The sequence below is a fragment of the Meleagris gallopavo genome, chromosome 12 (genome assembly GCF_905368555.1).
Source record: "Meleagris gallopavo chromosome 12, MGAL_WU_HG_1.1, whole genome shotgun sequence".
NCBI lineage: Eukaryota > Metazoa > Chordata > Aves > Galliformes > Phasianidae > Meleagris > Meleagris gallopavo.
In genome coordinates this window covers 13,518,921-13,542,257 of record NC_139415.1, presented here as the reverse complement: position 1 = coordinate 13,542,257, position 23,337 = coordinate 13,518,921, and the positions used below count along the sequence as shown (strand labels likewise).

Genomic DNA, 23,337 nt, shown 5'->3' with positions numbered 1-23,337 from the left:
TGGGAGGCAGGAAGTCGGGAGCTTCAGTTTTGTTTGCTTTCAGTGGATACCTGACATGACTTCTTTCATCTTCACCCTTTTGAATAAGCTGAATATCTCCACAAACATAAGTCAGAATTTCGACTTGAGTACTGTAGGGAAATTCCTAGCTCTTGCTGGTGTATTATTGGAATATTTAATTCATCAAGAGTATGTGGATAGGAAAAAAGGGATCAGCATTGCTCTAAGTAACAGAGGCTTATTTTTAAGTGTTTTTATTCCATTGCAATAAATTAGTGAAGTTCTCTGTTTATAAACTAAGTAGCTTAGATCAATCACTTCACTTAAATGTGACTGAGGCTAAAATTATAGTGAGAGAAAGGAAATAGGAAAGAGCTTTGTAGAAGCAAAGTGGTGATCTTTGTGTAATTGCTATCATTAATTGAGAGTCCAGTGGGGTATCCAGGAGGAGATTTAATTACAAATGGATCAAGGATCACAGGCTATGTCTCTATTTCTAACCAAACAGGTAAATACAGAGTGCACACAAGTAAATGACTGATCAAATCAGTTGCATAGTGTCCCAGTAATCTTAATTCAGAAGAGCCTTCATGGCTTCTGATCTCAGCATTGCTGGCTGCTAGCTCTAGGGTTATTGCAATGTTATTGGTTTTTTTTTTTTTTGTTTTTGTTTTTAAATCCATTCACATTTTCTGCCACTCTGAAATCCGTGTTGTTTTCTAGAAGTAAAACCTGAGAGCAGTACTGGGTATGAAAGTGTCAGTCCAGACTGAGGTGATGTGCAGGGATGAGGTGTGAAGCAGTGTCATCTTCTCTATTACTACCAAGACTTTTACTACCAAGACTACAACTTTAGATCCACCTTTAAGACGGGTGTGTGGGGTTGTTTTTTTTTTTGCAATGATAATGATCAGTGGGTGTGAAATGGAAAAGATTAGCAGCTGGGGAAGGATGATGCATCACCGCCTTTTTTTTTTTCCTTTTTGATTAAAAGGAATGAACTTGTTCTAAATCACAGCACTCCTTCTATGCACAGTTTGTCTAAGGTGTGCCTACGTTATTTGGGATGACAAAGCTAAATGTGTCATACCTAGTGAATGTATGGGAGGGCAAGCACTTAATGGGAGCGCCTTTATCAATTGACTTTGGTCTTTAATCAGTCTGTGGACTGAGTCTCTTGTATAAATTGCCACTTATGAGCTGTGTAACCCTCAGAATTTCTCAGAGAGTGTGTTGATAGAGACGAGAGCTCTCAATTCCATGCCAAAATGCCTTGCAACTTTATGAAGTATGAACTTCAAAAGCTTCAGCAAGAATGCACTGACCCTCTCTTAATATAACCTGAGTTTTGGATACAGTAGATCTCTTCTGTTAATGAACTACTGTAAGTTTCCCAGTGTGTTTTGCTTTAATGTAGATGGGAAGAAAAAGATGGTGCTAATAATAGGAATATATTTATTTCACTTACATATCTCACATAGATTGAGTCACCATTGAAGTGCACCTCATACATGTTTTTCCTCAGGAATACAAGTGTGGTAACCTCTGATGTTTGTGTTTTAAGAGGAACCCTTTTTTGAGTAAATAAGGGATTACATGAGAAAAGAAGCACAACACAGAGAGCTTGAGGCTTTAGCAGCAGTGTCTGTTGGGTTGTTATTATGTCTGAGACGGTCTCAGGTATGGCTTGTGCAATATTATCTGCTAAGTAGTTAATTGTCTTTGGATATCTCTACCAAAGACACAAAAGGAAGGATTGAAATACCTTCATAGTCCTAATGCAGTAAACTGTTGCCACAACATCACCAGCTGTGGTCTAGTTACTTTTCTACTAAAGCTGGATTTGTTTACTTAGTGTCCATCAACAGTGACAAAAGCCACTGGGATATTAATATCTGAAATCAGTCCAGCAGAAAAAGTGGAATATGCCTAGCTTGTTTTTGATGTGGGAATTTCTCATGAAAATTACTAAGCAGAATCTTGTCTTACTTTCTCCTGAGGTCCTTAGGCAAGAAGAGGATCAGCCTTGATGTTCCTCTCAGTTCTGCAGTGAGAGGATCTGATAAGCCTCTTGTCTTTTATTTGTTGAGTGCTTGATTTCTTCTTAATGACAAAGTAGTTTTCTGTCTCACCTTCAAAGTGTCTTTGATTTATGAGTGTAAGGCCTCTGAGCGCCCTTTACAAATAAAATATTTGCTTGTGTTCCTTGTGGAAGAACCTGCTTCTTGTTTGGTTTTAAGAACTTTAGCTGGGGCGCCAGATCAAACTTTGTTTTGAGAGCAGTACTTTGACTTTCCTGGTTTTCATTTTGCAGACAAAAGCATATCCTTCCCAGTCCGTGCTTATCCTCCTGTTTTTTTGTTCTTGAGTTTTTGTTATGTAGGTCCTTGATTTGAATTCTTTTCAAATTCTGATGTGTGTCATAAAACAAATGTCACCTCTTCTGCTGAAATGGGCACCCAGCAGTGCTTGGGGTACCTGAGTGCTGGTGGTTTGGCCCAGATGGATTATCACAAAGCTGTTTGCTTGGCTTGCTCCTCTTAGATGAAGCACTATCTGGCTTCTGGGATCTACTCAGTGTAGGATTTCTTGTGAAGTGGTCATCTTATGCGTTTACTTGGGAAAGCTTTGGCTGGACAAGCCAGAAGGGCCATCAGCACTGCCTTCCTTTCTTCCGGATGCACTATGGATTAACTTGCAGCTCAGAGGTCTCTTCTTAGCACTTCATTCCTATTAGCCAAACTAAAAATGATGGTGATTTAGGTTCCAAGTCCTCTTGCTGTAATTCTCTATTTAATCTTTGCTTCTGTGATCTTTTTTAGTGTGTATGAATGTGCTGGTGCATAACAAGTGGGCCAACTTAACATCTGAAGCATTTGCTGTCAGAAGTTCTGCCCTTAATGCAGCATTACATGCGATCTTCAAATAATAAGACTTCCAGAAGAAAGATGCCAGGCCTGGTACAGGGCAAGGGTGGAAAAGTGGATGAGACAATGATCACCTCTCTGGCAGAGTTATCAGATTGGTTCAACCTGTTCCCTGAAACTGAGCCCCACTGCAAGCAGGCAGAAGCAGTCCTTATACTGTCATACTGAGTTTTAATTAAAAACAAACAAACCAACCAACCTGAATTATATCTCTGAGGGTCTAAATTTAAGGTTTTTTTTAGATCTTGCACTAGCTGATGAGCTGGTTGGTATCTGGAATGAAGTTGAGATTGCATCCCAACCCCTGTGCTGCTTCCTCTCCTGATTGATCTCCTTGGTGTTTAAGAGGATGAAAATGCTCTTCCTCTGTGGATTGTACTTATATAGAGAATTTATAAACTTACATTACCTTCAGGACAACCAAACAAATATCCCATCATCAAGATGTGGCTCCCAGCTTTATTTTATGTTACAAAATCCTGACACTTGTTTTGAGAACTGTTAGGCTAAAACCGGTTCTGACAGCAAAGCTATTGGCAGGCTGATTTTAAGGCCTTGAATTGACAAAGGCATGATGATGCCTTTCAAACAAGCTCTCAAATCTGCAAAAAGCCTGTTGGCTCCTGTCCTTCAGAAGGTTGTGCTGCATGCAGTGTGCTTGCAAACACTCATCCCCTGCAATCCCACACTGTTCCTAAATGGAAAATAAACTGAACTGTGATTAATTGCTGTGTGCTGAGATCAATGCAGTGTACTGCCATCAAGTGGCAGCTCTGTTGCAGCACGTTTGCAGAACAGCTGTCTGTAGAGCTTGCCTGCGTTTGCATCTTTGTTTCAAAGGGGTTCTTCTCAGTGTTGCAAAAGTGTCATCTGCAGATTGGTTGTGGCTAAGGGGTGGATAATGGCGGTAGCTGTTTTTGTTCCCCCCCCAAAAAAGGGATGCTACTTCAAGAAGTGCCTCTATCACCACAGTGTAGCTCCAAGTGCTGACTGCAAAATGTTTACAGACTGGAGTCGATACTTTGCAGCTAGCAGGAAAATCAGCAGTCTGGAGCACTCTCTGGTCTGTCTCTCTTCGAGGTGCTTGCAGCACTGTAGAGGATGCTGAAGGATAAGGAAAATGCTGTCCTCGTACCTTTTGAATATTTGTGTTCAAATCGCATTATTAATACTTTTTTCCTATGAGACACATCAAGACTATCTGTGAAAATACTGCAGTGACAGAAGATTGTTTCAAATGATGTGTCATCACGATGTACTTTATCTCCCAGGATCACACGTACTTTATCTTCCAGGAATTGTGACTGTGTTCAGCTCTCTGATGCCAGGAGAATCGCTGGATTTCTTTCTTAGTCACCAAACACACTCAGGCTGTCTGCTATTTCTCCCAGACTCTGTGATTTTTGTTGTTATTGCTATGTGAGTAGTTTGCAGGGAGCTCTATCAGCCCAAGCAGCTGGTAATAAATCGTGTGCTTTGTTTTGCAGTGTAGTAAGGAACAGAATAGAATAGACTTTAGAAAGAGGACAGAACAAGACATTCCTATCAGTTTGGATGTGTTTTTATAGGAAATGGTTGCAGTACTTTCCAGAGGTTCTGAGAAAAACAATAGTAAAATCAGCCCTTGGTGGGGAATATGAGTGATACCTGAGTGGACATCTTGCTATGCAGAAGATTCCCTGTTTTTTGTCTTGTCTTCATGTGATGGCATTGTGTGGAGACTCGCTTAGATGAGAGGTCAATCCCCCAGGGTGTAGTGCATGTGCTCCTCTATGCATGCCTCTTCCCAACACCAGAGCTGTCTGGGGCTTGCTGCAGGCAGGCTGCTCAGACAAATGATGCAGGCCATGGCAACAAGCACACAATGTTTGAAATGAATGACCTGGCCAATGCTAACCCACTCAAATAAATGAAAATAAATCAATGTTTTCTCCACTACACTGCCAATTTCAACCACACAATGTAATTATGTTCCCAGGTATGCTACTCTTATCAGTACAGATCTCTCTCTCAGATTTTATTCTCTAGTATATAACACAAGCATTTCAGTGACACTTTTCTTATCCTTCCTGCATTTCTACTTAGCCTTGTTCTTATATTTTTTTTGTTAATTTTATAATTTCAGAAATGCTCATGGCTGTTTAGTTGCGTGAAGGCTGTTTGTGAAGCACAGCTTCCTGCAGCTGCTGAACAAGAGCTGGTAATGGAAGTGCTCCAGAGCTTGTGGAGCTCTGTGCTAAAGCAATAATGCACCCAGACTGACTATTAACAGCCAGTTCTAGTAACTTCCCTGGCTCTGTGCACCTAAATAATGTGTCATAAAGATGCATCCATGAAGATAAATTATGTTGTCTTCAGCACTAACAAGATCCTCTTACTTTGATGGATTTTCTGTTGGCAGTCTGTAGAGATCTCCTTCAAGCTGCCTGTATTAATGTGTGTGTAATACCTATAATCGTCTCTTGACACTCAATAAAGATTCATCACAGAGCTGATTGATTTAGAGATGCAGACGTGCTCTGTCAAAGGATGTGGGTTGCTAATAATGGGCTTCTTTAAGTGTGTCCAATTCTGTTGGCGTTTGCGTTGCTCGCGCTGGCTCAGAGTAGGAAACCCTCTCCTTGCTGTCCCTGAGCCATTTATCTCTTTGCAAACAAGCCCCGCTGCAGGATTAGACACCTGAACTGGTGTGGGATGTCGTGTAGCTGTGAGGCTGCCTTAATAAATCAGTGTTAATGGTGCTGGCTCTGCAGACAGTCAAGGTCCATGCTGTGTTTTCAGCACAGGTTGCACTCAGGATAGATCCGTATAAGCCAGCTTGCACCTGGAAGCAGCAGTTCCAATAACATCTGTATTTACTGGTAGTTCTCAGCTCCCTCTATCCAATTAGCACTGCATAGCAGACTATTTCTTGGTGCTATATGTATCACAGGTGTCCCTGTTTTCCTACTTATTCCTCTCACCCAAAGAGTCTTAACTAAATGGCCTTTTGACTCTGTATCCATTCTTTGTGCTGCATCAATCCATCAGCATGTTAATTTGAACTTACTTTTGGGCAAAATTTTGAAAGTATTCTTCAAAATACTGTTCTTCTTTCTCACCTTTGTGAGGAGAAAGCATTGGAGAGAAGGAAGTTATTTTGCATATGCAAGTCAGTGCTTCGGTCATGACTTTGTGGCTAATGCTGACAGAGAAGCTGGGCTGGCTCTGTGTGGTGTTAATGAAATGTGGGAAGTGTCACCTGGAGTTCCTGTGTGGGCTGGCAGAAAAACCTGTACCATTATTGTGCTCTTTTGGTGGCCTGTGGGCAAGTAGTTGTGGGCTACCATTGTATTTTCCTAAGGGTAAGAGACCGCATGGCAAAATCTGTCTTTCCCATCAAAGAGGGGCTCAGCCTCCATCATGGTAACCTGAAACTTTTCTCTGGACAAGCCTAATAGTACTGCTGTTAATTCAAGAGCAAAATAAAGTTAGATTTGCAGGTTATAATTTTTTAATTTTTAGTTTTAAACCACTGGAGTTGTTCTTTGTGTCTTCCTTTGTGATTTGTTTCCTTGGAGAAAAAAGAATAAAATCTCTGTCTCGTGCGCCTTTAAGATCAAGGAGTGTGTAGTTGTTCACTGTGAAAAAGGACCCAACCCTACCCTAAGCTTGGCTGTTTGCCATTCTGTTTATTTCTGAAGTCTTTGCCTGGAGGTCTTATCTGCAGGAGGTTGCAACACCCCGGCAGAACGACATCCATCTTCCCTTACGCTGCTGACCCGGGTCACTGCTGTTATCGAGGGGGATATCTCCACGTGAGGAGGGCTTGCTGGAGCTGCTCGTGTTGGGGCAGTTTGCACAGCACTACCTTTGTTTCTGATGGCTGGGGCTCTGCAGAATGGTCAGTGCCGGACATGGATTTTCTCTCGAGTGCTCCCCTGACTTGATGAGGATTGCTAAAATTGAGGGTGTCTGTAAGGACTGCTGTTATCTCATTGTAACACACCTCTGACCTCTTCCAGTCCCTTCTATATACAAGAGTTCAGAGGTTGTAGGATAAATAGCCCCGTCTGCAGAAGGGCTTGGATGCATCAGGAACTGAAGTATCAGCCCTAATTGTGTTCCCAAGAGGGAAGATGCCCTCAGAACAAAGCAAGATGCACTCGTATCACCACACAAAGATGATGCAGCTGGGTGTTTCAAAGGTAGAATCTGCCCCAGATTCCACTTATCTGTAATGAGGTGGGGGGTTCAGCATGTGTTTGCACCAAGCCAAGGTAACTCAGCTGGGAGGGATGCTGCAAGTCACTCAGCCAATATGGGGCACTTTGAGGCCGAAGTTTGCCAACAGTAGAAGTTTGCTGTGACTTAGTTTACTGGCAGAGATAAGTGGTAATGGATTATAGAGCATCCATATAGTTGTGTTTTGTTGTGTTTTTTTTTTCTTGTGAGATGATTTTTCCTGTGTTTTTGAAAGTTGTTATGACGTTGCCTTTTCTGTCCTCCAGCTGATTTCAGAGCATTCTACAATTTCAGCTGAGGTGGAAGCTTCTCACCTTTCCCTTTGACTTTGTCTGACTTATTTGTTCTCAGTCCTGAACCATTTCCAAAGAATACATGATGTAATTGAAAAGTCAGCATTTCTTGTAAGAGCTATTTGAATGAAGAGCACTCGATGAGTTTGAACCATTATTCCCATTTCATTGATAGGGAACTCGGAGCACAGGAATGTGAAGGGACTTGTCCCCTACAATTGCAGCCTGATTCTGTGTGTTGTGTTGAGCTGCAGCTGGGGTAAAAGTGAGTTCATCTCCACCTGAGAATTAAAAGATAGAAGTACCAGTGAGTCTAAATTCCTTGGAGGAGAGGAAGAAGCCATAGCTGTGGTTTGCATCTGTCAAGTGAGCAACTCAGGAGCTGTTTGGAGCTTTCCAAAGGGGAAGGAAAAAAGTTCTGTTTCAAAAGCATGTTTCTCCTTTTTTTTTTTTTTTTGTCGTAACATAATGCAATAAGCAATGACCCAACAAAAATCTGATTCATGTTATGAACAGTGGAAACAAAACAAAACTTGCTGCATTGGCAGGTTACGCTTACTCATCTAATCCAGAACCTAATCCAGCCTCTAGAATAAAGCATCACCTTGCTGACTTCTACAACAGCTCTGGAGAAGGAAATGTATTGAAGAGAGGTTTCTTTCCTCACCTGTGAATCTCTCAACTTTTTGTTCCATAAAACTGCGTAGGTTTTACCTGCATGAAAAAGCAGCCCAAGATGGCAGTGGTCATCAGCTGTAATTTGGTTTTTCTGCGTAGAACAAAAGTAGCTTTATAGGTTGGCAGTGTTTTCTCACTGAAAGCTAAAGTAAAGCTGGAGTGCTTTGGCTTTGCTATCTAACACATGCTTTGCTTCCATAAGTATTTTTAGAATTTGTGTGGGGGAAGGTCAGAGTGGGTGGTTAATGGGTTAGATAATGTACTTCAAATTTCCAGTGTGATCCAGGAGGAAAAAAAGCTGTTTAGAAATCACATGTTTCACATGCAAAAGTAGACTGTGCTGTTTTGGTTTTTTTTTGGTAGAAACTTTAAAATCTGTTAACCCAACACAGTGATAAACTGCAAAGGGGAAGTAGAGAAATGTACAAGGTAGATATTACTTCTTACCTAATAACACAGGTGATCTTGATTCTTCTCAGTTACGGATTATCCGCTCTGCCATCGCTTGCAAATGTTGCTGTGGTTATCTGCAAAGCCTCCTCTGAAGGGAAATCATCCCCCTTTTATAGATGTGGAAGCCAGGTGACATCAGAAGAAATGATTACTGAGAGTTTGCTCATACTTTGTGCACACAACCCACACGCCTTTATGGCTGTGGCACTTGAAAAACAAACATCTGGAATGGTGTGGCTGTCCCAGGGCCGCAAACAGGTGCCTTGCCACATTCTGGTTTTGCTTCTAGGAGGTACTACCTGCGCTGGGGCCTTTTTGGAGATAATTGCATTTCTAGTGCCTTAAGGAAGCTGACTGCTCAGAGACAAGCTGCACCAGTATCACTTTGGGCTGGGTTGTGGTGGATCGAAGCCCGGGGCCAGGTCTGGTTTTCCCAATGCATGCATCCCCTGAGGAGGCAGCTCGTGCTCCTCCTCCCTTCCGCTTGAGGAAGGGAGTGTATTTTGAGTGCAGAGCAGCATTCATGCTCTTTGCATCATGTTACAGCTATCCAAAAAGCTTTTTCAGAGACCTTCAAATCAAAATGAAGGCGAGGGTGACCTCTTTCATGAATGGACAAAAATGGAATGTTTTCATTTCCAATAGGCTTTAAGCCAAGTAAATATTAGTCAATCCAAACTAGTTTTGAAATTAAATTATTCTTATTTGTTGGAGCATTCCAGGGAATCGCTTTGATCTGTCTGTACTTTCACCAAAGGGATATTGGCAGACTGGCCATCCAGTTCCAGCCATTGAGGATGAAAGAAGGGTTATAATAACCACCTTGTGCGGCAGTGATACTGAACAGATGACTTTTTTGGATAATATTAAATGAATAAAGGTAAACACACTTCAATTAAAATGTTTTTGGAGGCTGAATGCAATAGAGCTGTTGGAAACTCTTCTGTGAGGATCGAAGGAATTTTGGCTGCGTTTGCGACTGATTTTCTTTAGCTCCGAAAGTGTTTGAAAGTGGGAGGCTTGTTCTGTGCACTGTTTCCTCTTCAAATAAATACGTTGTTTCAAAATGGCATTTTAAGATTAAATAAAAATTGGCAGCGGGTAGCGGAGTTGTTAATAACCAAGGAGAGAGATCCGTGTTGAAGGACGGCCCGCACTTTGTGTTTTGTTCCCACTGGGATCTCTGGTCACGTACAGCGAGTTGTCCCGTGCGTAGCACAGCCAAGGGCTTATTCAGAAGACAGCTGAGAGTAAACTGAAGCATGCAGCATTTAGGTGGCACCTTATCCATCTTGCTGCAGGCGTTTGGAGACAATGTATGATTTCAGTTTAGGAAAATTATAATATTTAGCTGACATAATATTGGGCTTCTCTAATCAGGCTTGGACCAGGCCCTCCAGAAAGAGCAGGAGAAGGGTGATGGAGTGCGTTCCTCCGTGAAGCACAGCTGAAAAGCTGACCGATATCAGCTGAGGAGAATTTGTGTTTCCCCTAGGCTTAAATGTGCACTAAAGTAAACAGAGCTAAAATAAAACATACAAACTGCGGAATAACTTTGGCTAGAAGGGATTGCTGGAGGTCACCAGGTCTATCCCTCCTGCCCCAAAGCAGGGCCACCCCTAAAACTGGGCCTGACTGCTTGGCAACTTCAGACTTCCATATGAAAAGTTCACACATCTTGTTAAACCTCAGCTTGGGCAGATTTCAGGTTTCTTACCTGTGTTTACACAGTCAGCGTGTTGTAGTCACCATTTTATTTTGCTGCTTTTTGTCTTTTTTTTTTTTTTTTTTTAAATCAAGTGTTGTGCTGGCAAACGCCCTGTTCACATGTATAGCCAGGTGTTTTCTCACGTGCACTCTGCAGATTTGCTTTTCCTTTATGAGAATTGGACTGGCTGTACTTGAATTGTGAGTTAAAGAAACGAACAATTCCCCTCAAGAGTTACCACTTAAACAATTGGCCCCATTGATGAGTATCCTTAAATGTCACCTCATTTTTAAGTCTGTTTAAGTACCTTGTGTGTTCATGCCTTAAGGGGGGAACAGTTTGAACAAAGATGGATAGATAAAAAAAAGTCCGAGCATAATGGATTTGCAGGTTGAAACTTTTGTGTTTTTTTTTTTTTTTTAATTGAGCATTTGCTCAAAACTGGATCCATTTGCTTGCAATGGGTTATTTTGTTTTCAGCTCAGCATGTGAACTTGTCATGCTTGAGTTTAAAGCTTAATTTCTTTCTTTTTGCACCTGTTTTTATTTTGATACTGAATATATAGAATCTATACTTTTGCTCCATGCTTCCTTTATTCCCAGCTGGAAATCTGGTGTGATCATGCAATACCTTCTTGAAATGTCCATTTGGATCTCTGCAGCCTGTGGAAATGCAAACTACTTGCTGTTTCATTTATTTTTGTGAATTCATGATTTTGTGCATTACAAAACAGACCCATATCTTTTAAGGCTAAAGGCTGCACTGCGCTGAAAAACCTTGTTTCTGTCCAAAGCAGTCTTTGCAGTCTGATCATGGCAAGAGCTACCGGCCAGGGCAGGGGAGAAAAGAATTTAAAGTTCACTGGATGTGAACTTTGAGAGAGGAAGCTCTGCTGGGGCATGAAAGGAGTTGAAGTGATGATGAAAGATGGGGGAGACTGGAAATGGAGTGTGGGAAGCGACACTAGCGTGGTGTGGGTGCTCGTGAAGACCTGAAGTCTTGGATCTTTCTTCAAGGATTGTATTTGACAAAGAAGAGATTAACTGAATGATTTTAAGGAAAAGGTTTGAAGTGAAGTGACATGTGTCTTCCATTGGCTATGCAAATCAGAATTACATAATCTGCACAAATAATAATAAAAACAATCTTTTCCAGATTTGCAGCCTTAAGCATATGCTCAGTGTTGTGGCAGAGGGCTGGCTAATGCAGCTGCTGTGTAAAACTGGGGCAACCAACTGGTTTTGATCTTTGAGGGAACTGGGGCAGAAGGTCACTTCAGCCTGTCCGTGGTGTCTCAATGCTTTGTGTATTTCAGGCAGATAAATGATGGGCAGTCAGATCAAGTGAACATGCTTCATTTATTGGTATAGAAACTGCAAGTCGTCCCCCTTCCCTGCTTCCTCTTTTCCATGGAAAACTGAATTTGTTGGGTATTGCTCCTGCGGTCTATAGGGGTGTGTGAACTGCAGGTATATTTACTGTGTCCTGTACCAGTTTAGCAGTGATAATGATGTATGTCCTCTATATACAAGGGTTTTGCTCTCAGGTGCTGTGAAGTTGAGCAGGAATCAGCTATTTATCTCATAAACTGCAGTGGATGTGAAGCATTTACATCTGTGTCTTTATTGATGGAAGAATGTGGTCAGTGATGGAGTTGGTTACGCTGGAATTATCGTCAGGACAGTGGCTAAGTTGGCAGGGGAAAAGAATGAGGGAATTTAAGCTATGAACACAGGTCATATTAGGTTGCTAGCCCTGTATTGTTGTCTTAGCTAAATATGTGTGTTATGTGCGTGGAGTTATCTGTGTGTGTGCATGCCTATAAAAGACCCTGTGTGGGGTATGTGTTCATCAGACTTCAGTGCAATGGCACGGTTTCCCCATGTTAAGTTTCTATTCTGAATATACTCTGGGGGTTTCTATGTGTCCCTTCCCAGAGCTGAGCTCAACATATTTTCTAGCTGGTTGGCTGGCTACAATGCTTGATGGTCTGGCTAAGAGGCATGCTAAGGATGACTTGCATATCTGAAAATCAGGATGGGCCCCAAGTCATATGAAAAGAGTGCATGAACAGAAAGCAGCAGTCTGAGGGTGCAGTTTTATTTAATGCAGTTCTTGGATGTAAATGTAAACTTAATGACTTTTTTTTTGTTCTTTTTTCCAGGGCGACTCTGTTATTACAGTGCAGCTGACGGAGGAAGATAAGGTTGAAGATGATGTAGTTTTCTACTTGATCTTCACTGGGTCAACTGTCCAGCACTGCACAAGCACTAGGAAGATTAATCCTGGGAGCCTGGAGACAATTTCTCCTGGTAAGTAGTTGCTTTTCTTTGCATACCAGTGTATCAGTCTATGAAATCTGATTCTTTCAAGTAGATTTAAATGTAATTCTGTTTTAGTCAATTTTTTTCTCATTTGCACATTCATTGAGTATAGAATATAAGGTTTGGATGACCACTTTAGCAGTTCAAAAATCTCTTGCTTGACTTTGCTAGAATGGTATGACTTTTAGTTTGTAAATATTTAATGTTTGATGAAATTCTATTGTGGAAAATATGAAGTTATATTAACACGTAGTAAAAAGCTTTTAAATGTGAGCAGGATACTGGAGGATACATTTGCAATGTTAAAGATGCTAGTGTCCAAATGGTGTATGGCCTGGTAAGTTCCAGTTCCTCTTAGGATCTGCTTAATTAGTGTGATGAGGTTCGTTGCTATAGCCCTTGTGAAACACAGCCCTTCTCTCTGAAATCTTGTTGTGCACTTCAGAACAAACACGGCGTTTTCTGAAACCCTTGCAGAAGCGAGGAAACACGTGGTGCTCAGTGCCATCCCTCCAGCAGAGTTCAGACAGAGTGGCTTTTCGCATTTAAAGCATACCACTCTCATTTAGCCTTTGTGCAATTAAAACAAATCAGCATGGAGTTTTCTTCGGTGACTTCAGGCCCGTGGGAATGAGCATGTTCTAGGCTGTGGTCCCTACAATTAACCTTCCCTTCTGACTTCTTGCTGTGCAACACATTGGTATTAGTGTGAGAAAAACGTCTGACATTTTCTCTATGTACAGTATAGCTTATGGAACTGAGTGTATTGCTTTATTATTATTATTTGTCTGTCCAGTAATTTGTTATAAGAGATGTGCATGAAGTATGATTTGGACTAAGGACTTAGCTGATGAAATACGCCGTTCCCTCCTGGTGATTAGTGGCTGAGAGTTGGCCACTTCATTTGCTCATTTCCGCTCCTTTCTGTGCTGTTGGAGCTGTTTTCTACTCGGGAAGAGAAGCCTTTTTACAGTGGCTGATTCCTGTGCAATCAATTAGCTCAGCGTCTGTTTTCTCACAGAAGGGGAGAGGCGGTGACTCGCAGGCCGTGTGTGCATGGGGCGCGCAGGGACTGTGACAGAGCGGTGTGACCTCATCTCCCTCCTGGGACCCGGTGGCCAAATTGCCAGGAAAGGATCTGAAAGGATGCTGTGTTTGCCTTCAGGAACCAGAATACTTCATGGGATTTCTGGGCAGCAGTAATGCTTTCCTACAGCATTTGCCTGGGCATCCTCAGTGCCATGGCTTGGCTGGTGGCCATGGCTTGTCCCCAGCTCCGTGACTCTGCTTCCCCTGTCCTGCTGGCCCCAAGACTAACTGAGTCAATGGGGAGGGCTCCCTGGGCTCTTCTTGCTGCCATTAGTTGTAACAAGTGGGAAATCTGACTCTGCTTCTGATTCAGTGGGAAAGGAGGTAATTGCTTTCGATTGTTTCTTTATTTTTAATGGGAATTTATATTTTTTGGTTTAGTTGCGCGGTGATTTTGTTTCTTAGATATTCCGTAAGGATGATTGTTGTCCCATGATGCAGCTTAGATCAGACCAAGATTGAACAGGGGCCTCAGGGAGAGGCAGGCCCGCGTGTATTAGAAGAATGGCTGAGTATGAGGGTGACTTCTTAAATGCAAAGCAGCCATTTGTGTAACACCCCCTCCTGTGTTTGTACCTCATTTTGGAGAAACTATCTGAGTGGGAAAAAAAGACTTCAGTGAAGAAGATGCTGGGGAGAAGCAAACTGAGAGGAGAAAATCATGCTATCCTGCTGACACAGACGTGCTGTCCAGTGTTACTGCAGCACTGATTTTAATACAAGCATGACTTATTTCAGCCCAGCTCTTCCTTCTCCTCCTTCTCCTTCCTGATCCCCACAGTCAATCTGTAATCGTGTGTTTACATCGTATATTCAACCAGTTGCCTGGGAGATGCTGTGGTGACTCACGGCTGGCGTTATTTGTCCTCAGAGCAGGATTAGCCATGAACAGGAGGCGGTGTGTGGGAGACCAGCCCTGTTTAAATACCCCAGCCCAGGCAGGCAGCAAGTTCTGCAGCCAGAACCTTGACCTTCTTCCATCTGGGAGCATCTTTCCTTTACCTTGGCACTGTTGCACATCCTTGAGAGCGCAGCAGCTGCTGGAGGCTCTGGTGGATGCAGGGAGGGTTGATTTGTTATAAATACTCCAAACCCTCCGCCAACCTTCCCCTCCACCTCCTCTGCTTCCCTTCGTAGACCATGGCTCTTTCTTCATCCTCTTCTTGTGTCCTCATGGCTTCATGCAGTTCAAAAGTCTTCATCGGTGGTTGCAGAGGGAGCTGTAATTCTCTTAAAGCTAATTTTAAAAGAAAGCAGTTTGTTTTTTTTTTCTTTGTTAGTTGCTTTGATGATGTGTAGGGGTGTAAGGAACAGAAAGGGAAATAATTTAATTACAGTTGCTGCCAAAATTGAGTGTTTTAGCAAAACTTTCAAATGAAATCGCATTTAAAAAAAATAATAACATAAGGTCATTTCAGATGAGAAATTAAAGAAAATGGAATGGAAATGAAATGTAAACTGTTGGAATACCTTCTGGATTCTCGTGTGTGAAAATTCTGTGTATCCTGAAACACTTTATCTAATTAAGCATACAACTGCAGCCAAATGACTGCTGTATTTTATATAGTTACCAGAACAGTCTGCTTCTTCCTTATCTCATCTTTATCATTAGCTTTGAACGACACTGTTAGCTATATCTGTTCAATGTTTAAGTAGAAGCTTTTTATTTCATCATAAAAGAAAGGGTATCTGATTGTAAATTTATGGGAACGGCTTTTTCTTAGAGAAAATTTTCAACTGCAACATTAGATTTTGCATTCTGTTCTGTAACTGGGATGTACTCTCTATCAGCACATAACTCCCCGGCTGCTGGTGTGTCCCTGGCACTGATGCTTACGGGATGGTGCTGTGGAACTTCCCACACTCAGTGCCCTGATAATTAATAAATTATACAAATTTATAAGGAAGGAGAATAGGCTTTCAGGTTCCCATGGCTTATGTCATGAATCTATGTAGTGGCTATGCCTTCTCTATACAGCATTCATTAGAGCATAACTAGAATGGTGGAATGTTGCATGCGGATTTGGTTGCCTTTAGGCATTTTTAACTTAGGTGTAAAGGTGTTTGTTTTTTTTTCCTCCGTGGTGGTGTAAAATGCATTAGTTTCCTCTACAGATTCATCTCCCTAACATTTTAGATTAGAAACTTCTCTTCTGTGAGGAGCAGACATTTGAAGCTGTAAGCATATTTGATTTAAAGATGCAAGAGGATATGAATGAGATGAAAAGAAAACAACAGCCAGTGTTGAAGCACTGCCACTTTGTCCACCATGCCAAACCGCATCTGGCTACCAGTCCTGCCGTACCTTCTTTTATGCAACTTAGCTAGCCAGAAACTTCACTTGCTGGAGTTACAGCCTGGTGCCCCATGCCTACTCAGAGAATAGGGCTTACAGCTTGGTCTGAATGTCAGCCAGTGTCTTGAACCTTGTCTGTGTAGATTTCAAGTGAAGTGAGGAGGCCCTGGGGGGAAAATACTGATGTCCTTTATATTTTTAATTTAGAGAAAGGTTCACAGCGGGAGAATCTGTTGCTTCTGAACAAAGCAGAAGTAACCACACTATTGTCAATGCAAATGATGGGTCCTGGATGACCTGTAGGGAAGGGTCTGTTATTTTACAGGAGTGTAAGCTTGCTTGCAGACTGAAAGCTGCGTGTACTATAGAGCTTGAAGTGAAAGCATCTTGAATTCTGGTAGCCAGGTGCATATGTACAAGGGAGTCTTTTTGGACAGGAAAAGACTATGAAAGTGATGCAAAGGAAAGGAAAAAAGCGCTCAGAATACATACAGTAAAATCGTGAATCACACTATAGGAAAAAGGGAGGCAGCGATGAGACCCAAGAGATTTCAGGGGTGTAGGATGTATCCTGGTTTGCTGCCTTGTTTACATGATCAACAGCATTTACCAGCCCCTAGTAGGAAAGTTGGAAGCAGCCTAGGATTGTTCATCCTTTGCTAGGCCTCAGTGCTAGAAGTCTTCTGTTGGTTTAGGGAAAAAACTGTGGATCTGATGATCTCTTTAGTTTCAGTGCCTTGAGAAAGATACCTGAATACGTAGGTAAATGTCGATTCAGAAATCATGCAAAGGATGAGTAATAACTGTGGATTTGTACTTGCTCTGGAGGATGGGATGGGTGATTGTCCTGCCCCCACGTTTGGCTATGTTACAAATTTAGGAGAAATAATTTCCCCTTATAAGAAATAGATTCTCAACTGATCTGTCATAACTGAAGTGTCAGAATAAACTCCTGAGTTTGAAGAATTAGGCAGTGATTCCTTTGTATGCTTCCAGTACCTCTTTTGCTAGCCTAAGGACAGATCAGGTTGCATTATCCCAGTAAGCTTCTGTTTGCCTTGATGAAAAATAACAAAAAGATTTTTTTTGCTATTACTTCACTGTGATGATTGAGATGTTTCAATTTCCAAATTATCTAATCTAAATTTTCTATAATTAAAGAAATTTTCCTCTCCACCAGAGATGCTTCATAGTTCTGCAGAACACTTTAAAACATTCCCTTGTCAGATACTTCCAGTGTTAAGGTCCATCTGTGTGGCAGGCAGATATCATAGAATCATTGAAGTTAAAAGTGCACTTAGATCATCCAGTCCAACCATCAGCCCACGCTTGTGGCCACCACTACCCTTTTCCACCACCTTCTTGAGCAGCCTGTTCCAATGCATTGCTACTCTTTCTGAGAATATTTTTTTTATAATAACCAAGCAGAAAATCGAGTGTTGTTGTGTGTTTCTCTAGTTTGATTATCATTGGTGGCTAAAGCGTAGCCACTGGATTTGCAGAACTAAGAAAATACCGATGGTCTAAGTGGGGAAGGATGTAGAAAGTGATACCACCTCTGCTGCTGTGGCTAAGCAGTTTTTTGCTGCTGAAATTACATAGTTTGAAGTTAGCTTGTGTCTGTTTATGTTAAGAGAAACTCGTTCTGCTTAGTGTCAGTCATAAACTGAGCTTGTCAATAAGTCCTTGTTAGCGTAGCAACTGAGCCTGTCGTAATCTTTAATATATTTTTCTTCCCAACATCTCCGCAGGGTAGGGAGGGTAGAGTGGAGGCACTGACTGGCTAACTGGGTGGCACGTGGTGGTACAGAAAGTTTGTCAAAACAGGGAAGTGAAACTTGAATACAGAGCAGCAGCCTCATCTTCTGCCTCTGCTTCTGAAGCAGTTTTTCCCCCACTGAAAACAAAAATAAATCAAGCCTGATATCGTGGTCTGGGAAACAAAACAATAAAAAAGGAACGACCTCATCCCTGTTCACATGAGTCAAAAGCCCCAACTGCAGTGTGTAGCAGAGCTCGAGATCAGCAAGCTGTTGGGCAGATTTTGGGAGAACTTTGCCAGCTGTGTTTGGAGGAGCTCACAGAAGAAAGTTCACAGTGCTGCTTGCCGTGTATGGTGTGCATCATGTAATGGCTGCTCCATCGGGCACCGGTGTGGCTTTGTGCTTAAAGAGCAGGTATCTGAGAAGTGCAGAAGAGCAGCAGGAAGGACAGCAAAAATGGTTGGAAGGTCTAGAGGGTAAGATGTGTGAGGAGCCGCTGAAGTCCCTTGTTTTGTTCAGCCTGAAGCACAGCAGGCTGAGGGAAGGCCTTATGGCAGCCTGCAGCTCCTCATGGCTGCCTATGGCTTCCTCACAGAGCTGATCTCCTCTCTCTGGTGACAGTGAGAGGACTTAAGGGAGTGGCATGGAGCTGTGTCAGAGGATGGTCAGACTGGATATCAGGAAAAGACTCTTCACTACAGGGCATGGCCCTGAGCTGCCAGAGCTCAAGGTGCATTTGTTCTGAATTCCTGTGGTCCTTTGCTTTGTTTTATTCCTCCTTCCTTTCTGCTAGTTGAGTGGATAAAGTAAAATTAATTTCAGCTAGCTTGGAAATATCTTCATTTCAAACTTCTTCTATTTTACTGTGAAATCCTTTACATATGTTCCTGCTTTATTCTCTTTTACCACAGACTGTTTTCCCTTAGGAAACAACTTTTCATAGAAAAAGCTATACTTCATGAATCGCAATCTTCGTACTGGGAGACCAAAAGGGTAAACAAGTTGCATAACAAGTGATCTCTTGGCAATGCTAGTTGTGGATTTTAAAATACTCTTAATTATGGAACAAAACCCCCCTAAAATAGAACAAAACAGCATAGCCAAGAAGACTTTTTGCAGTCCATTCTGTTTGGTCTACTTAATTGCTCTAGGCAGTGCAATCAAAAGGAAGTGATGCTACTTCTAGATGACATCAGTGACAGGAAAAAATTACTGAATTTGTATTGAAGTTATTTATGAGGTAATGTGTGGGGACTTGTGCTTCTACCGATTTATATGACCTCTGCAGTGTAAAGGACCTAAAACAATCTTTCTACACTCTCTATATGAATAGTACAGAAATGAAAAACAAAGGCTCCTGTCCATCACTTTTACTGGTGTATGTATTTCATAAGGTCTCTTATGTAAATACAGCAACTGTACATCAGACACGTCAAGCATAGGCTCTAGTTTTCAGAACCAGAATTTGGGATTTCTGAAGGAGAGAGCTTTTCTCAAGTGGCCATAGGAGATCCCTTGACTTCCCTTTCTACAAGCCACCAGATGGCAACATCTGTTGGATGCGGACTGAAAATACTCCAGGAGATTCACAGCATTCGCTGTCTAGCTTTCCTGTCCTGTTTAGACCTCCATATAAGATCATAAACAGCCCCACCAGAATAACTCGGAGGACGCAATTAGCACAGGAGTACTTAGTCACCAACCAGGCAAACCTAAACATGTGCTTCCAGCAGTGCTTTAAATAGCTGCCCAGGCTGGGGGACCATTGTCTGATATCTCAAATGTGAATTCTGAAAATAGGTGGTTTGGACAGGATTTCCACTTTCAGAGGAGTAGGAAATGAAATCATGTTTTAGTAAAAGCTCTGCTTCAGAGCAACGATGTTTTGTCTCCATGTGTGCCTTGTTTGATGATAAAAAGTCTGTTCAGAGTCCTGCTGGCAGCCTTTTAAACACACCCCAGGTCAGTAAAATGGATACCACTTGAAGGGCTAAGTCTAAGACTATACATTAACTTGTCTACAAAGTCCCTACAGCTGAGCATCTCCACCTTTTGCAGTGTTATTTTGCAAACATTATTGTGTAGAAGAGGCAGCGCTATCAAACCAGTGCATCTCATCTCATCAGGGTTGAGTACAGAGAGGCCAGAGCTTCGTGTTCCTTGTTTTTTGTTGTTGTGTATAGCCCAAAGCAAGTTCCAGTAAGTGGCCTAGTAAGGAATTTGGTAATTGAAGACTTGTTGTCTTGCTTTAAACAATTTTTAAAGTGTGGGTTTGTGAAACTGAGGAATTCACTTTATCATGGCAGAAGCAACTGCTGCACCCATCTCTGTGCAGACTGGAACGTTTTATAATTTCTGGATTTTTCCTGCAATATGTTGGCAGATCCTAGAACAGCTCCTAAGTATTGAGTTGCTTCTAAATCTGAAATGATTGAGGACTAGGAGAAATAGGGTAAAATTCAATACAAGAAGAATTAAGGGGTGGATTATTTGACTTTTATAACAGTTAAGCTAGCATATAAATGATGAAATTTCATACTGTGGCAAAAAAATGTACAAAGAAGAGAACAGTGTGGATGCCAGTAAATAGCCTGAGACGTTAGCAAACAGCAGTGGTAGAAACACTGTTACATTTGTTGGAAAAGTTAGAATTCAAGTTGGAATATTGCTGAATGGTAATAGTGTGGCAGTGTTCAGTATGTTACCGTTTGCTTTGGATTGCTTGTTTGGCCAGATGTCCAGATTTCTGGAGGAGAATGAAGGCAATCTGCAGAGATGTTACGCAGCATCGCAAACCCATTTGAGCTCTAAAATGCCTACATTTCTCCTGCCCTTTGAGGCTGAACCTATGTGTTTGATTTATTCGGTCCCCCATGTTTTGAACCTTCTGAAACACAAATGCTACAGGTAGGCTATAAGTAAGCTGATGGTTCATCCTGATACACCTGGGTTTTTTACGTTTTTAGTAAGTCTGAAGAGCTTTGTTCTGCTTCTGGAAGGAGCACAGCAGTTAATGGCCTTATGCTGCGGTGCTCATGGTGCTGTACACGCTGTTTGTAGGCTGGGTGATGGATGCTGCACACCAGCACCGTGCATGCGTCCATCCTTCACTCTGCTAAGGGTAAACTCTGCTGTCTAGCTGCTGGAGCAGAAAGGAGACCATTCAGAGCAATAGCATCTGTTCCAACCTTGCCCTGAGTTCTTTGTGATCTTGGGCAAATTCCTTAACCTCATGAAAACAGCTTTGGGCTTACTCTGCAGATGATAACCATTTATCTCCCAAGAGTGCTGGAAAGCTGAGCTCACTTTTCCTAACACTGCTTAACGTGCTCTGGGAAAAGGGCTGTTGAAGTTCAACAGTTATTCCAGGCTAGGAAGCAGGTCTTTGATGTAGAGAGCAGCCTTGCCACACTGGCTGTTCCTGCAGAAGGTCCTGTGTGCGCTCGGGTGTTTGAGCTCTTTGCTGGTGACGTCCCTGTGGCTCTTTCAAAGCAGGGGGCAGAGACCTCTTGAGCAATCTTTTACTATTTGCCACGCTTGTTACTTAATTGCTCCTCCTGTGTTTGAACTCTTTGCCAAAGTCAGAACCTGTCCCAGACTCTTAACCCCCAGTTTGACATCTAGTCAGATGTAAGGAAGGAGAACATCAAAGCCTTGTGAGGGGTTGCCCTTTGGAATAGCATTCCCAAGGGTTTAGCAGGATGCTTGTTTGATCCTGTCAGATGTCCATGGATTGTCAGCTCAGGCACCTCTTTTTCAAGGCTGCATTAGATGCTAGTGGGGCTTTCAGGAGAACCGCCTCTGGCTGTGGATCAGGACGTGGTCTGGTGGTCACCTCTGCTGATGTTGCGTCTGTGCTTCTGTGGCTTTACTTAAATGCACTGCAAGGCTGGAGTTCCACACGTGTTCAGTGCAACTGGATCACAGCTCGTCCAGTCTGATGTGCTGGTTGAAGGCAGCTGCGTTTCTCTACTGAAGTTTCTGTTGTTGTCATAATGGAGCAGCTTTCCTCACGAAGAAGTGACTGTCCTGCAGTGTTTCTCTGACTGCGAGCAGGCTGTGCTTGCCTTCAGCTTCACTCTTGAAACTCAGCTGGCTTTCTGGCAGAGTAGCTGTTTTCTAGGTTGCTTTGCAGATGGGATTCTTATGGGAATAGAGAGAAAATAGCTTAAAAAAAGTAAAAATCAAAGCTTTTCTCATGTGATTAAGCAATCTTTCAATCTTTTATTATTAAAAAAAAAAACCAAAAAAGAAAACCAAAAAACAAAAACCTTTGCATTTTAGCAAACTTCCACTGCTTTGCATGAGGAAGAGCCAAGTTCACAGTTCTCAAGTCAGCTTTCTCAGGATGGCTCTTCACACTGTGTGCAGCTCAGGGCTCTGGTAGAGGTTTTAAACAATGTTAGTATGCCTTCTTAGCTCCTTGTTCTGATATCTTTAGTAAGAAGTTATATGGGGAAGGTTGTAAAGGTCTACACTGAGAGAAGTTCCCCCAGAATTGTGCCTTCTCCTTTGGATATTTAAGGCTGCCTCAGTGAGGATGGATGGAATTTGTGATGTACTTCCTCAGGGCCGCTGCCAATCCCATCAGATGGTGATGAATTAAACTCTGAATGCACGTGTAATTTTTTCAAGTCCTTGCTGCTTTAGAAAGAGCATCTTATGCTTTCCTCCAAGTTAGACTTATCCATAGCTTCCAAAGAGCCCCCAAAGGTCTTCCCACTCTTATTCTTTGTTGTAATGTCACTGTTAGTATGTCTGTTCCTTCAACTTTCACATCATTTTCCTTTGATATGTTTCCAGCTGCGCTTGCTCTCCTTAGGAAGTCACACCGCCTCATCTCTGACAATTTTGGTGTTACCCACAGTGTCCTAATAGCAGTTTTGACCTCTCAATTAACTTCAGGATTGCCTCTTTCAGCAGACAAACCTGTACAGCTGCCAAAAGCCTCAGAACAGATCTGGAAGGTTGGCTGAATGGCTGCAGAGATTAGGGACGTATTTTCCTTTTGTGAGTGAAATCAACAGCAAAGAGACTCGACACAAGAAGGAAACTTTCCCACTGACCACAAATAGGGGCTTAAATAGAATTTTCAAGCCTTTAAAAATAAATCGTCATTTTGTATTTAATTAAGTAGGGTTCCATGAATGTGGTTAGATGCTGAGGTCATGTGCAAAAGAAGCTTTTCCAGTAATTAGTGCAGGGTCCGTGCTTTTCTGGCAAAAACAGCACTGACGTCAGGCTGACACTGGAACAAGGAGCTGTGCTGCACAGTGAACTTGAAACACGAACCTTATTATTGAAGGGGCATGTCTGACAACTGCCAGCACTGGCTGCTTTGGGCCCTAATTAAATAGATGTATCAAAGTTCTACCATTTTTATTTGGTAAATATGGAAAGAAGCTAGTTTGGGTTTTTATTTAGCAGAAGCTTAGTTTTAGTTTTGTGTTTCAGGCTGTGCTCTCCCAGCTCTTGCTGCTTTGTAGGTTTGTGTGTTAGGTGATGTTGTGGTGGTTGCTGTATAAGCCAAGTGCTGTGCCAGCTTTTGGAGCAGGAGCTTTTCCTGCTCTCAAGTTCTACT

At 42.2% G+C, this 23,337-nt stretch overlaps 1 protein-coding gene across 8 annotated transcripts in view; it reads left to right on the top strand.

Moving 5' to 3' along the window:
- AKAP13 (A-kinase anchoring protein 13) overlaps positions 1–23,337 on the top strand; it is a 199,102-nt gene that overhangs the window by 57,767 nt on the left and 117,998 nt on the right. For all 8 annotated transcript variants that reach the window (XM_085234171.1, XM_085234170.1, XM_085234174.1 and 5 more), the window contains one exon: positions 12,449–12,596. In XM_085234171.1, the coding sequence (XP_085090297.1) occupies positions 12,449–12,596 (148 nt within the window). The remainder of the gene's footprint in view (positions 1–12,448; positions 12,597–23,337) is intronic.